A 15,169-nucleotide genomic window follows, 5' to 3' on the forward strand; every position below is an offset into this window, starting at 1 on the left:
CCCTGTCGGGGCAGCCTTGGGAAAGGCGTCAGCTCAACGGGCGGGGGAGAGGGGCATCGGCTCCTCCCCTTGGCTGGGGAGTCCTTAGCAAGCAGCGGCTCGGAAGTACCGTGGAGACCGGCCATTTTACAGTGGGTGGTGGTGGTCATCGGAAATGCAGCAAGAACGTCGCCGCCAGACGTCTTTGTGAAGGGAGAAGCTGCATGGATGCGTGTCAGAATTTGCGCCGAGCACCATGTAGTTTAGCTGGCACTCCAAACCTTGTCTCCAGTGTAACAAGAGTACTAACTGTAGCCCTTGAAGCTCTGGCAACATGCCCGAGTAGGGTCGCCGGCTCTGGGTTGGGAAATAGCTGGAGGCTTAGGGGGTGGATCTGGGAATGGTCAAGGTTGGGACAGGGAGGGACCTCGGCGGAATAGAATACTCGGGAGGCCACCCTCCAAGTAGCCAATTTCTCCAGGGGAACTGGTCTCAGATACCTGAGGATGAGCAGTAAACCCGGGGGGTCTCCAGTTGCCACCTGAGGATTGGCATTCCTGTGCCCGAAGAACTCCCCTCCCATGCTAGCACTTAATCTTGACGAAAATACCTGGGGGTAACCTGAGAAGTTCATGCTATTTTGTGATCTTTTATTAGCGCTACGAAAAAGTCTCGAAGTATTGTGGTGCTGCTGTGTTAAGACACATTCACAGCGCCTATTATCTCGTGAGAAACTGGCGGAAGTGGGACTGAAAGTGGCGTCGCACTGGCTTTGATTAGTTCCGGTGAAGGAGGGAGGAGGGACGTGAGGGAAATGACCCAGCCCTTGGGCGCGTGCGCGTCTGAGCTGGCGGTCGGGCAGGGCGGGATGTCGGTGCATTTCGAAGAGCGCAGTGGGTTGGTGCCCTGCGCCACTCCGTGGGGCCGCTGGTACCAGACTATGGAAGAAGTCTTTATCGAGGTGAACGTGCCTGAGGGGACTCGCGGGCGGGATGTGAAGTGCAGCTTGCAGAGCCGGCATCTGGCGCTGGCTGTGGCAGGGAAGGATGTGCTCAAGGTAAGAAAGCGGGAGGGTTTAGGGTGGGAAGTGGTGATCCCCCAGAATTAAAGCTCATCTCCAGACTACAGAGATTAGCGCCCCTGGAGAAAATCGATGCTTTGCGAAGTGTACCCTATGGCAGGGCTCGCTTTCTGTTGGTGTTCCATCTTATCTAGTCTAGTAATGATATCTGGTAATGATATAAACATCAGACTTTAGAAAGCAGCAAGGCATCTTTAAGACCAGTAAAGTTTTGTTCTCAGTAGAAGCTTTGGTATACACACACACACACACAATTCTTGCAAGCTTATACCTCAATCTTTGTTGTTCCTAAAGGTGCCACTGGACTCAGACGTTGTTCTGTTGCTTTAGACCAGGGGTAAACTGTGACCCTCCAGATGTCAATGGACTACAAATCCCATGAGCCTCTGCCAGCATTTGTAGTCCATGGACATCTGGAGGGCTGGAGTTTGACTACCCCTGCTTTAGACCAACACAGCTACCCACCTGAATCTGTTTTTTGAAAACAATTTCTATTGATAAATGTACTCTCTGTGTTCACTCTTCTACTTCAAACTATCTGCCTATTACGTTGTCATTCATTGCCATCCAAAGCAGAGTATCACTTTTTTTAGTCCATTTAAATCAGTGGTCAGACTCCAAACTCTGTTTAGAATTGGTAGTGATAGTTCGCGATCCTCTGAGATGCAAGCCTTGGTGCAAGTTCTGTTTCAGTTATTAAGTAGTCTGCCCCAACTGTACTTTAGAATGATGAGACTTTATTTCTATTTTTTTAACTTGGGGAGACAGGCACAATTTCTCTTAAGTATCTTACATTTTGTTCTTTTAATATGAGAAGATTGATATGCTTCATTTAATTTATACAAGAATGACCTAAGTATATTGACAAGCAAAGCAGTATTAAATATCATCCATGTAACTGAAGTGGTTACTCTAAATATCTGGGCTGTCTGCATTGTTTAATATTATTTCTCATTGGATGCTTAGTTTGGTGAACTGACTTAAGTGTCTCATTGATCTCATGTTAGGTATGTAATTGGAGAAAACTCAAGCGAGTTTTATTTTTATCTTGACTTTCCATAGTAGAATCCATTCCTTTCCTTTTGTGGTTCTTCCCAATTCCATATTGTATATATCAGTAAAAACTGATGTGATGCTACCAGTTTGAGCCACAGTCTGATTGAGCCACTCAAGTGCCTCTTTTAGATATCTGCATTCATCTTTTGTAAGTTTGATTAGAAAGTTGCTTGCTGTCTCATATGCACCCCTTTCAGCTGGCTTGAAATTCTGCCTTTTAAATTGAATGGAGTGGAGGACATGAATAGCGGATTCATAAAAACAAGGTTACTGAGGCATAATCTTATTATATGCATGATCCTTATTATAAAACCTTGGGATGGGATGTAGAATTAGAATTGTCACCCCCAAAGGATCTACTTTGACTGATGGTATGAATCAGTAGATAATTTGAAAACAAATTTTAAGAGTCTAAAAATTGTAATTTACAGCCAGCATTCATTTGGAAAGTATGAAAAGTGCTCAGTAAATAAGATTTGTTTGAAATAACAAATATGTATCCATGTATATATCTTGAATATATTAAAATACTTCCTTTCAGGGTAAACTGTTCGATTCTACAATAGCTGATGAAGCAACATGGACGCTAGGTAAGCAGCCTATAGTTATACTTAGATTAATATTCAAGAGGCCACTTATTTTTGTTGCTGATTTTTCTTCTATCAACAAGCTGTTTGCTTTATTAATTAAACCTACATGGGTTTTTAATCTTATCTGTGGACATGGTCACTTCTCATGCATGGATTAATTCCTATGGCTAAGTAGAGGGGTATTGCCCTCCTCTCCAGGGCAGGCCAGGGATATGGGAAACCAGTGCACCTTTGTTACCCACACATCCAGTGTCTTGTCAAATGACATGAGCTCCTAATCTTGTCTTACTAGCCTGAGCAGAAGGGGGGGATTTGATGGGGAGAAGTATTTTCCATATTTTGTGAAAGCTTTTGTGCTGTTTGTGTGCAGGGAAGGTGGAGATAGAGAGAAAAACAGGGCTGGGTTGCATTTGTATAAAAAAAGATTGTATCCATAAGGGTCAGACGACAACCATGAATTATTTTGTGGAGTGGAATTTATTAATTGGCTGAGGATCATAATCAGCTGGGCAGTGTATAAATCAGACTAGTGTTAGACTCTGTCACATCAAATTTAACTAGGGTTGAGCACAAATAGAACACATTTATCTTTTGAAAAGTACCTGGAAAATGCAGTTAAATAATAGCAGTCACAGTGTGATAGCTTGCTGCATACAAAGAATAATGTAATGGCTAGCTGTTGAATTTAGACCAGAGATCTATATTCAAGTCTGCACTTAGCCATGAAATTTGCTGGATGATTTAGAGCAGCAAATTACTGTCTTCTGTGCTGGTCCCACATTCCCTTGAGAAGACAAATCTGCAGATACCTGAAATGTGTTATGGTTATAACACTAGAGACAGAGGTATTTGATCTCCTCCCTCTAAACAGTTCTTCAAAAACCTTGTGGAAATGATTTTGCAAACATATAGAGTCCATCACTTTATATGCTATCACTAGAAACACTAGAAATTGTGACGCAGCACATACAACTATATCTTTTTGTCTCTCTCTGTTGTGCCTAATTGTCTTTGAGGTAGAATTGGTCATATGAATGTGCATAGTATAATTAAGTGCACTGTGTTGAGTACATAAATACTGCTGGTAGTAATGATTGCAAAGGGGAAAAAAATTGGATTGCTGATCAAAAATAAGGGTCTCTAAATTTTTTTGGGGGGGGAACCCTCTTCTGTTTTCTTCTCTCCTTGTTAACCCTTCACTTTTCATAAAGAGGATCAGAAGTTAATAAGAATTGTCTTAACCAAAACCAGTCGTCATGCTGGAAACTGTTGGAGTTCTCTGTTAGAGAATGAGTATGCTGCTGATCCTTGGGTCCAGGACCAGATGCAGAGGAAACTTACTTTGGAAAGGTTCCAGAGAGAGGTAAATCCACAGTAATTAGTTCACAACTTCATGTATAAACTGGAGATCCTGAAAGCACAGCATTGATTTTATCCTCAGGATATATCCATAGCTTAAAGTCTTTTTCTTGCCTTGTGAAATTATAAAGCATATAGTTATTGCCACTTACAATTTTAATATGTTTTGAAGGTTATCATCACGTTGAATAAATGAAAGACACATGAATAAACAAGTCTTATCACTAGAATTAAAGCCCGTTGTAGCGGATACAATGGGTGCTAGCATGAGGGGAGGGGAGGAAATGGGTAGAAAGGAAGAAAAAGAGAAAGAAAGGAGAGGAGAAAGAATGTCAGCCAGGAGTATAGGTAGAAGGAAAGAAACCCAGTAAGAGAGAGAGCTAGAAAGGGCAGAGAGAGAGGGAGAAGAAGACCAAGAGAGAATTACTGAGAAAGAGAGAGAGAATGAAAGAGATAGGAATTAAAAGAGGGACAGAAGTACAGGAAGAGAGGGGAAGAAAGGGATGGAATACAGAGAGAGAGAAAGGAAAAGTAGAAGAATCATAGAAAGAGAGAGAAAGGGTGAGAGGGTGCCTCTGCAATTGGCCTATTCACCCCTTTACCATGTCAAGGAATGTGTTGTTAGTTGCGAAGTCATTCTCTCTGCTAGAGCACAGGCAAAAGAAGCTGTTGCAAGAGGATGGTGTAAGCTTTTTTTGACTTTCTCACTAACTGTTATGGGATTCTTTTCCTTTAAATATGGACCTTCTGGCCAATTGCTTCTCAGAGCACTCCAAGGTGGGAGATACTCAGGTATTTCCTACATGGAGAGGTGATTGTGTGGTTAAGGTTTGCAATTTCTGAAGGGAGGGATGTTTTTCTCTTCTGTTTTTGTTCTCTCTCCCACCCCATGCTTTATGTTTATGTGTGTTTAGAGGAGAGTGCAACACAAACCTCTGTCCCCATCCCAAGCAGCCATTTCCTCCAGGGGAACTGATCTTTGCAGCCTGGAGTGGAGCTTTCATTCTGTGGGTTTTTCGATTCCTGGCTGGAGGCTGACACCCCTTACCAGTGGTGGGGATGGTAGCCTTCAGCTGGGACATGGAGATCCCACTTCTAGGATTTTTCAAAGCCTGAAGAATATTTCAGGGTTTCTCAATGGTAAAATGTTGAGAAAAGATGACATAGAAGCAGTAATTGAGAAAACCTCTGCAAGTTCTTTGTCAACCAATGTTTTCGTGTTTGATTGTAACATACACCTGTTTTTTATTTACTCTGATATTGAACTGAACTGAAGAACATATTGACTGAAAGGTTTTTAGTGCTTTAAGCAAATTTTGCTATGAAATATTTTTATTGAAGGAAGAAACTGTGACAATTTTTTAAACTATTTGATGTTTATTGTTATTAGCAATTACTACCACCCAGCATTTATCTTTGTTTCCTACCTGGAGCCTGGCATCCCTGCACCTCCATGAGATCCAAAGCCAGGGCTTCTCTCCAGGGCGACTGATCTCTGCTGCCTGGAAATGAGCGAGTTGCAGAAATCTAGTCTAGAGGTGATCACACTGGCTAGGTGGTCTGGGGCCGTTTAGGACGTTAGTATCTTATCTTGGTGTAGGTGGAAAAATGCCAGCCATGCTACTTTTGTGAGCTGAGACTCTATAGAGAGGGAGGCATCGAGGATCACGCCCAGGTTCCTGGCAGAATGAGCCATTGATTCCAGGTTGGGCAGATGCACTTCCTCGCTTCGATCCTTCCTGCCAAGCCATAGGACCTCTATCTTTGAAGGGTTGAGCTACAGATTACTCTGTTTGACTCATACCTCATCACTGCATCCATACATCTTGCTTAGGCTTTGAAGGAAAAATCAGGGCAGCTGTCCATCAGGAGGAAGAGCTGGGTGTCATCTGCATGTTGATGACATCCCAGCATAAACTTCTACACCAGCTGAGCAGGAGGGCGCTTGAAGACGTTAGATATGATTGGAGAGACAAGCACTCCTTGTGGGACTCCACATGTGAGCTGGTGGTGGTTTGATAGTTTTTCTCTTATTGCTACTCTCTGTCTGCAACCTTGGAGAAAGGAGATCAGCCATTTGAGGCCTGTCTCCCATATCCCGGCATCAGCGATGCAGTGAGCAAAAAGCTTGTGGCTGACTGTGTCAAATGCTGTTGACTGGTTTAATAGCATGAGCAGCACTGACCCGCCTTGGTCTAGCAGTGGAGGTCGCCCATCAGAGTGACTAGTGCCTTTTCTACCCCATGGCCAGGTCAGAAGCCTGACTGGGATGAATCTAGGACTGGAGCTTCCTTCAGGAATGCTGGTATTTCATCTGCATCAGCTCTTTCTACCATTTCCCCCTGAAATGCTAGGTGTGAGACTGGTTGGTAGTTATCAGGTTCTTGTGGGTTCAGAGATGGTGTTTTTCAGCGACAGGAATGCCATTGCTTCTTTTAGCCCTTCTGGAAATCCTCCTGTTGAGAGACAGAGGTTGATTATTTCCCAGAGGGGGGGCCCTTATTCTTATATCAGTTGTTTTTAGTAGCCACAATGAGCAGGGTCTAATGTGCATGTGGTTAGCCACACAGTAGTTAGCATCCTGTCCAGTTTACTCAGTATGAGTTATATGAAGTGATTCAGTGTTCTCTTCAGAGAAGGCCAAGGAGCTTCTAGTGCACTTTCTGTATCTAAGCTTGGAGGGAGGTCACAGTGGAGTGCTGAAGTGGCTCGCAAATGCCTCACAGCTGTTATCTGATTGACTATTGTTTTGATGCCCTTCACCCAGGGCAGTGAGAGACCAAACTATCCTAAACATTTGTGCTGGGCGTGAACATGCGGACATAATGGAAGTCGAGTAAAAGTTGAGTTTTACTGACTTCACCGTCATCTCATAGGCTTTCATACGCATTCTATAAGATGTTCTTGATGCTTTGTCATGGGTCTTCCTCAAAACTCACCCTAGTCATCTCAGCTCCCGTTTCTTCTCGCTGAGCTCTGTAGTATATCAGAGGGCCCACTTAGGATGGGGGCAGAGAAGAGTTCAGGGAACTATATTCAATGGTGGCCACCATTCGGTCATGCCAGCTGCTGACCAATCCATTCAGAGAAATGCCAGGAGGCATTGGGTCCTGCAGAGCGTTCGAGAATCCATTCGGACCCATAAGTCTCTGCGGGCGAGCTACAATCTACTTGTTGCCCAACTGAGGAGGAGGTAGCAGTTGTAGCCGAGCCTAAAGAGCATAGTGGTCCATGGCATGGCATCTGCTGTGAGCAAATCCACATCCAGCCCCATGTCAGAAATGTGGTCCAGGCTGTTGCCTGCCTTATGGGTAGGGCTGGTGACAAACTGAGAGCCCTTTGCCATGGCTGACACCAGATCCAGTCCATTTTTAGAGGGTGGCAGCTCAACATAGATATTAAAGTCTCCCAGGATTAGTAGCCTGTAACAACCAGGCTGCTGCTGCCTCCAGCAGAGCTAGCAGGGCATCTGAGCTGTATTGGGCATGTGGTATACCAGCCAGATGGCCATACTCTCAGTTGTGCTCCACCTGAGGCCAACACATTCGATTCCTGGGATTAACAGCATGGGTCATCTAGCAAGCTTCTAGGTATGAACCTGGATCTCCAAAACCCTAGACTGCACCTCACTGGCAGTATACTTTGAGAATTTGATAAACAATACTGAAAATTAACTTTATTAGTATGTATATAATGACTGATATTTGTAAGTGACTATTTCTGTTCTCTGCAGAATCCTGGATTTGATTTCAGTGGAGCAGAAATCTCTGGGAACTACAGCAAAGGAGGTCCAGACTTTTCAAACCTTGAAAGATAGCTAAGTGCCTGTGTCTTGAAATGGGAAACAATTATGCAGGACTCTAATGCAGCCGAACAATTCATCTGCGGAACTAGCCTGCACAGTAGTTTACTCCTTTTCCGAACTTCTGCCTTTGGTAATGGCTTTTATTTAAATTGTACTAATGTAGTGATGAAAAATAAACACATGCATAAAAGTTAATGTTTTTTGCAAATGATTCTGTTTACCAAGATTAAGAACACATTTATAATTGTTAGTAAAGCACTAGTTTATTTGATATATTGGCAGTATTAAAATCCACAAGTTGCATGAATCTCTGAGCTGAAAGAATAATACAGAAAACACAAACGCTCTTCACTTCTTGTTTGACAAAGCTTCCCATGTGACAGGCTACTAAAATTAATTTTGAAGTGTCATCTTTGAAGTAGTTTTTGGAACTATCCCCTTTAGGCACTATGATAGACTGCACTTTGAAAATCAGATTTGAAGTGATGAAATAACAGTAACTGTAAGTGAAGGGTTAAAAGAGAGAGCCAGAGCAACAGGCTGCTCTGAGCACTCTGATTGGCCACCAACAGCTGAGAAGTAATTGATATAGGAGCTTGCCAGGAGGGTTATAGTTCTATTTTGTCAACTTCTCTGATGTCAGGTCATCCAGGGCCCAGATCAGTACATCGTCAAGTATGGATAGACATATACCCCCTTGGCCGTGCCACCAAGACCACCATAACCATGCTGAATACCCAGGGGGCAGAAAATAGTGCAAAAGGCAGGGCCTTGTTCTGGTAGCGATCGCTCCGGAAGGCAAAGTGTAAGTATGATGAGATACCTGGTGTATAGGAATTACAAGTAGGTTTCCATAAGATCCATTTTAAAAGAAAATTTAAAATCTGAAAGAAAAGCCTGTAATTAAGATTTTTACACTGAATAATAATTTATATAGAAAAAGCTTGCCTCATTCCAACTCCCTTGTTCCTTCTTGTAAAATAAAATCTATTGTTTTAAACAATGCCTCAGTGCCATTTATGACAAAGGTTAAATAAAAGAGGACTCTTACAACTTCCCCAAATGTTCCAGAGCTGAATAAAGCCAAAAAGATCCGACAGTCACAGGATTGAACAGTTAGCTTCATTTTATAACTAAGCTCAGTCTATGAGGGAACAATATTCTATTTTGGAGGGGGGAATTTACCTTAGAGTAGGGAAGTAAGAAGGGATCTGTCACAGGCAACCTCACTCTTTAAAGGATGAGTCACTGAAAGCAGATTTGGGATTAATTTATTTTTATCTGCTTCTTTGTATTTCCTGACTTGCGGTTTATCTGCACAAGGCTTTTAAAGCTGGTTGGGTTCAGTTAAACAAACATTTTATTGGAGCTCATATATTTAAAAACATTAAAATATCTGATGGCATACATAAAATATCTGAGTAAGTCTAGCAGTATTGCCGAGTTGTTAGGCCCTGTACCTAACATGTTTTGATTTAACAATCTTCACCAGAAGAAAACTGATGCACACATGTAAATATATATTTGTACAATATTACAGGGGGTAAAAAAACACATATAATCTGGTGTATCTAGTTCCGGTACTGCAACATGTTCTTACTTAGCAGAATCCTCAGCCAGCTTATATCTTATACCTCCCCTGGATGGATATTTGAGAGTCCAAAATGAGAGGTGTGCTCAGGATGGGATGAGGTTTCTGCTGATTTGGTGTGTGTTTTGCTACTGGTTTTTAATTTTGTTTTAAAGGATGAAATGAAGTACCTCCACACATTTGTTTTTTAAACAAATTCCAATGTAAAATGTCCCTTCACTTTAAAAAAAAAGACCAGAAAGAGGGCGGCCCTGGGATTGAACAGAAATTGACATGACTGAGAGCAAAAAGAAATGTGAGTGGCTGGATGATCCAGGCTAGCCTGATCTTTTCAGGTCTTGGGAGCTACCCTAAGCAGGATTGACCAGGATTAATATTTGTTTGGGAGACCATCAAGGAAGTCTAGGCAATAGCAAACTGCCTCTGAATGTCTTTTGCATTGAAAACCTTATGAAGGCACCGTAAATCTGCTACAACTTGACAGCACTTTCCAGCAATACATCCTGCTTTTCTCCCCCATTGTAATTTCCTCCACTTTCTTACAACACTCACCCTGTGAGGTAGGCCAGGCCGAGTTTATGAAGGGCCCAAGATCACCCAATGAGCTTCCATGGTAGAAGTGGGGATTCAAAATGAAGTTGCCTAGGATACTATATTACTGTTCACTACATCACAAACTGTAGAGAGCCCTGACTCAGTTTACCCATGTATATGTGGAAGGACCTTTCACTTGGCCTGTCTTCACATGAAAAGAAATAAACTGCATTTTGGGAGAAGGTAGTCTCAAACTTATTGTTAATATCAGAGGCTTTTACCTTGATATATAATTTATTTTGCCAATGTTGGAACTTCAAATAAAACAAGTGTTTTCCTCCTTCACAAGGACAACGGCAATAAGATTTCTGATTTCTTTTTTTTGAACTGCTGCAGGTAGGGCATGTGGATGTAGATGTGTGATATGCTTATTTTTGCCCTATTTCTACATAGAGTTCTAAATTATAGGGTTTGGCTGAATTGTGAAAACTTACATTTAGAATAAACTACTTCCTTTGCAATTAGGAAATGGTAATATGTGTTTTAGTTAGTTTTCTAAAGAATGGTAAGCATTATATTGGGTTGTATTGTTTTTTTGTGGCTCAGATGTCAGTTGTATTTACAAACAATGAATCAATACATCTTAATTGTGGTTTGTCTGATTTTTATCCCCTAACAATGTATACTTGGTATCTATAATTGCAGTGTCTTCTTATACTTAATATATCTAAATCTAAGCTTAGTTTGTTAAGAAAAGTAGTAATTTTCTTGTCTGAGAAAGTATTACATTTCAACTGCCTCACAACAAATTAGCTTGCACCGCACTGGTATTTCAAAGTGCCAACATTAGTTGGTATAAAACTTGATGTCTAATCAAACAGTCTAATGAGTCAAAGCTTGTTTTGGCTTGTAAGTTGCCACATGGAAAACCTCATATCTTGTGCATAAAAATGACCATTTGTTATAATTTTAATTATATACATGGGAAGGACATAAGTAATCCTGCATCTATAAGGCCCCAATTCAGTCCCTGGTTTCTCCAGTTAAAAGACTCTAGTAACAGGTGATGGGAATAACTCTGAGGTCCTGGAGAGCTGCTCATAGTCTGAATAGATAGCACTGACTTCAATAGACCAATGATCTGATTCAGCATAAGGGACAAAGTGTTTTATGTGCACAGTCAGTATGTTCACATGCCTCTCTACAATTTATTTGCGAGAGTTTTTGAAATACAGGGAGAGAGAACAGAGAACCAAAAAGAGCTATACTGCACCTGCCCAAACAAAAATCCTGGGTAGATTACCTAGTTGACTGCCACAGGCCCAAAATTCTGGGGCAGGTACCTCTGTTATATAAAAGGTCATTGAGAGGAAGCCATTGCCCAATCTGCTGGTAAGTCCACAAAAGATGAAACAAGATGACTAGTGGCTAAAACATTTATTCTTACATGTCTAAACAGCCCAACCGAGACCTGATAAATATCTCATTTTTGGAAAACCATGTGCACATTTTTTTCCTTGAATGCATTAATTCAATCGCACACACAGGAATGGATTACATGATTTTTTTCTTGATAAAAGTTGAACTTTCTAGCAATTCATGACATCATACATGACAAAAAGGGAATTTCATCGGTTCAGTTACCAGGGCCCCCTATAAATCCTTTGAGTTCCCCTTCTCACATTTATCAGTCTGCGACCCTCTTGTGGCGCAGAGTGGTAAGGCAGCCGTCTGAAAGCTTCGCCCATGAGGCTGGGAGTTCGATCCCAGCAGCCGGCTCAAGGTTGACTCAGCCTTCCATCCTTCCGAGGTCAGTAAAATGAGTACCCAGCTTGCTGCTAGGGGGTAAATGGTAATGACTGGGGAAGGCACTGGCAAACCACCCCGTATTGAGAGTCTGCCATGAAAATGCTAGAGGGCGTCACCCCATGGGTCAAACATGACCTGATGCTTGCACAGGGGATACGTTTACATTTATGACCCTCTTCAGTGCCAGGGCCCTGCCATCTCAGCCATTTTAATTCACTGAGACTTAAATGGCCTGGTGTGCATATTAGCAGTCCTACAGCTTCTATAGATATTGGGCCATCCTCAGCTAAATCCATTTACCATTCATGACTGTAGTATACATCTTAGGCTATAGTACCCATCATCCAGATGAAAACAATAGCGAAGTAACACGATAACTTGCAAACTAGTTAAAATGACCTTTTAAATGACCTTTAAAAAACACATACCCTGAACTCCATAGCATGTAATTAGCTTAATATAACATACAACTGTACTGTATGACTTGCAACAAAGCCAGCACCCATTCTCTAAGTCAGGGGTAGTCAAACTGCGGCCCTCCAGATGTCCATGGACTACAATTCCCAGGAGCCCTTGCCAGCATTCGCTGGTGAATGCTGGCAAGGGTTCCTGGGAATTGTAGTCCATGGACATCTGGAAGGCCGCAGTTTGACTACCCCTGCTCTAAGTGGTCCCTATGGGCCATTATGTACTTCAGATGCTGGAGAAATTTTTCCTGCTAGTTTTTGCACAGATGATTTGTCACTTTATCCAAAAATAGAAATACAAACTAGGTTTGGCATTCAACTTGCCATTAGAAGACCTAAACTCTTTGGCTCATTTTTGTAGTAAACAAGCCCTTCAAAGTTCAGTGAAGCAGCATTTACACTTTAGCAGAACTCTGAGCCAAATGACACTTGCCACAAATGGAGAGTCCCTGAGACAGTTTCAACATCTTGTGCTACTTTTGTAAAGGCTGGAAAAAATATTGAATATAACTCAAGTTCTCTCAATGTACATATTGCTGAGTGCTGACAAAGGCTACTTAAAACAGTTCTGTATTTCTGGAGCAGTCATCTCTTCAGAAAGCTGGATTATGGTGAGGGTGTTAAACTGATATAGAATCTTAACACTAGGTTTCATGAATAAAATACAAGTTGTCTGGTGAGATGAAAGGGCTCCTACACCACTCAAGCCTGTAGCAGTACCATGAACTACTTTGCATTTCACTAGTTCCAGTATGTATTGTTTTGTTCTCCGCAAGATGAGCTTGCTTTGAATTGTATCCAGGAAATGCTGTCTTGAACTGAAATGCTTGGGACCAAAATCCTGTTCTTCAGTGTTTCCACGCAAGTCAAAATTAAGCACAGGAGAAGCTGACATACTTCAACTTGTTTAAAGACTAGACATCACTATTCTCTGGAGGAAACCTAAAGAGACAAACTGTCCCAGTGCAACATGCTGTTCAAGCAGTTGCTGAACGAAGAGGTAGACAGTATGTGGCCACAAAGTCATGGAACTTTGCTTTTGGCAGAGACAGCGAAGAGATTATCTGTGATATGATGTAGATTTTAGTCCTTAAGGAAACAAACACATTACAAGTTAGTCACTTTCTCTTCTACCTTATCAGAAAGGGAGGGGTGGGGTGAGAGAGAGAGAGAGAGAGAGAGAGATTACTTCAATGCAAGAAACAAATTAATTTATGTTAACTATCATTTCTTGCACTATGATTTTCTTGTAGGAACAACAATTACATTAGGGAAAGCAGAGATGCATGAGTTTACACCACCATAATTTATTCTTACATAACTTGTTTATTTGTAACAAGTAATTATTCATGGAAGACAATTTATATTTTTAATCAGAAAAATAAGAGTGCATTATTATTTTTAAGATTAACAATGTACAACAAAAAACTTGACATTCATTAATCCTTAATGGGAAGATTGCTTTGACTATCCACCATGGTAACAGAAGAAAGAACCTGCCCTAGGCTATAAAAAACATTTAAACAATTGAACAATAAACATAGATAGAAATGTCTTATCTCTTCTTTTAATTGTTATAGAACAACCAAAACGGTCTTCAGATTTAAACAGTTTTCAAAGGTATTTTCATCAGTGGTTGTTATCAGTTGTTGTTTTTCCAACTTAGTATTTGCTGGTGAAATCTTTGGACTAAAACTTCCCCATACCTGTGAGCCAAAGGCCAATATATATATTGTTTAAATTTTGTGAAGAAGAATAGATCCTAGTGAAGGACTTCACTGGGAAGGTTCTTTCTTCTGTTATCATACTCATTTCGAACTGTCCTCTTTTTGTGATTGACTATCCACCATGGCACCTGTTTTTTGAACCAGTGCAGTCTGCTGTTGGCTGGCATTTGAACAATGCTCTTCCAAAACAGAAACACTCTGTTAACATTCAGACAGGTAGCACCCAGAAAAAAGTCCTAATCACCTGCGGAATTTGTAAATGGCATAATTTCAAGCAAACTGGGATTTAATTCCAAAACAGTGTCTAAATGGGCAGTTCAACTTGTTAAGACAGTTTTTCTTTATACTATTTTAACTAAATCAACTGCCCATTTAGACACTATTTTGGAATTGCTTCAAACTTGCTTGAACACCTACCAGTTATACAACACAAGGATAATCAGAACTATTAAACCCCTCAACACTACATTTCATCATACATTCCAAGCATTACAACATCTCCATTTTCTTATACAATTGGGCAGAGAAAACAAATACAGATATGACCTCGATTTCTGGTTAAGGGCACCCACAGACTCAGAGCAGTTGTAGTCACTAATAAGAGTTAGAAGAAAGCCAGCTTAAATATATATTTTTTCCTTTACTTTATAGAAGTTGCCAAATCTCAAAAGTGCATTCCTTAAGTACTTACAGTTGAGTAACTGGTTTCTGGTATAGTAGGAAGGTGGGCTATTCTGTAATAGCTGTGTTTTAGTTGTCGTGCTGTGCGACCAGACACAATCCATTTTAGATTCTGAGCATTTGGTTTTGAGCACTTGCTTGAGGAATATTCCATGAGGCACTTTGACACCAGTTCCTTCCAAAAGTCCAGCTCTCTACCATTTATCTACAGAAGTTTGGAAGGAAGAACCAGATCAAGAATGCCCAGGAGAAAGCAAAAAGACAAACCCCAGAAACCAAATGGGCATCTAGATGCAAACTGACTGAATTAAATGGATTAATATCAGGTGAAAAAATACAATTTTATTCTCAACAATAGTTTCTAAGCCAACGTAACCCATCATCAGTTTCAAGTTTATTCTCTAGAAACTATTACAACGTGTCCAATCACAAATGCTTATTGTACATATAATTTTGTCCCAAGTCAATTCATTTCCACAGCATAGTTAAT

General features: G+C 41.1%; 2 protein-coding genes across 4 annotated transcripts in view; one reads left to right on the top strand and one right to left on the bottom strand.

The window, feature by feature from the left end:
- The first annotated feature begins 148 nt into the window (after positions 1 to 148).
- On the top strand, positions 149 to 8,065 carry NUDCD2 (NudC domain containing 2). Its single transcript, XM_077327190.1, has 4 exons — positions 149 to 1,036; positions 2,658 to 2,706; positions 3,918 to 4,069; positions 7,799 to 8,065. Exons 1-4 carry the CDS (start codon positions 794 to 796, stop codon positions 7,880 to 7,882), a joined length of 528 nt encoding a protein of 175 aa, XP_077183305.1. The 5' UTR covers positions 149 to 793; the 3' UTR covers positions 7,883 to 8,065.
- Positions 8,066 to 12,464: 4,399 nt separating this feature from the next.
- The window catches only part of CCNG1 (cyclin G1), a 68,800-nt gene continuing 66,095 nt past the window's right edge, over positions 12,465 to 15,169 (bottom strand). For all 3 annotated transcript variants that reach the window (XM_077327193.1, XM_077327191.1, XM_077327192.1), the window contains exons 6-7: positions 14,690 to 14,884; positions 12,465 to 13,360 (exon numbers count right to left, since the gene is read on the bottom strand). In XM_077327193.1, coding sequence (XP_077183308.1) covers positions 13,355 to 13,360; positions 14,690 to 14,884 — 201 coding nt within the window. In that variant the 3' untranslated portion in view covers positions 12,465 to 13,354. The remainder of the gene's footprint in view (positions 13,361 to 14,689; positions 14,885 to 15,169) is intronic.

The sequence above is a fragment of the Paroedura picta genome, chromosome 3 (assembly GCF_049243985.1).
Source record: "Paroedura picta isolate Pp20150507F chromosome 3, Ppicta_v3.0, whole genome shotgun sequence".
NCBI lineage: Eukaryota > Metazoa > Chordata > Lepidosauria > Squamata > Gekkonidae > Paroedura > Paroedura picta.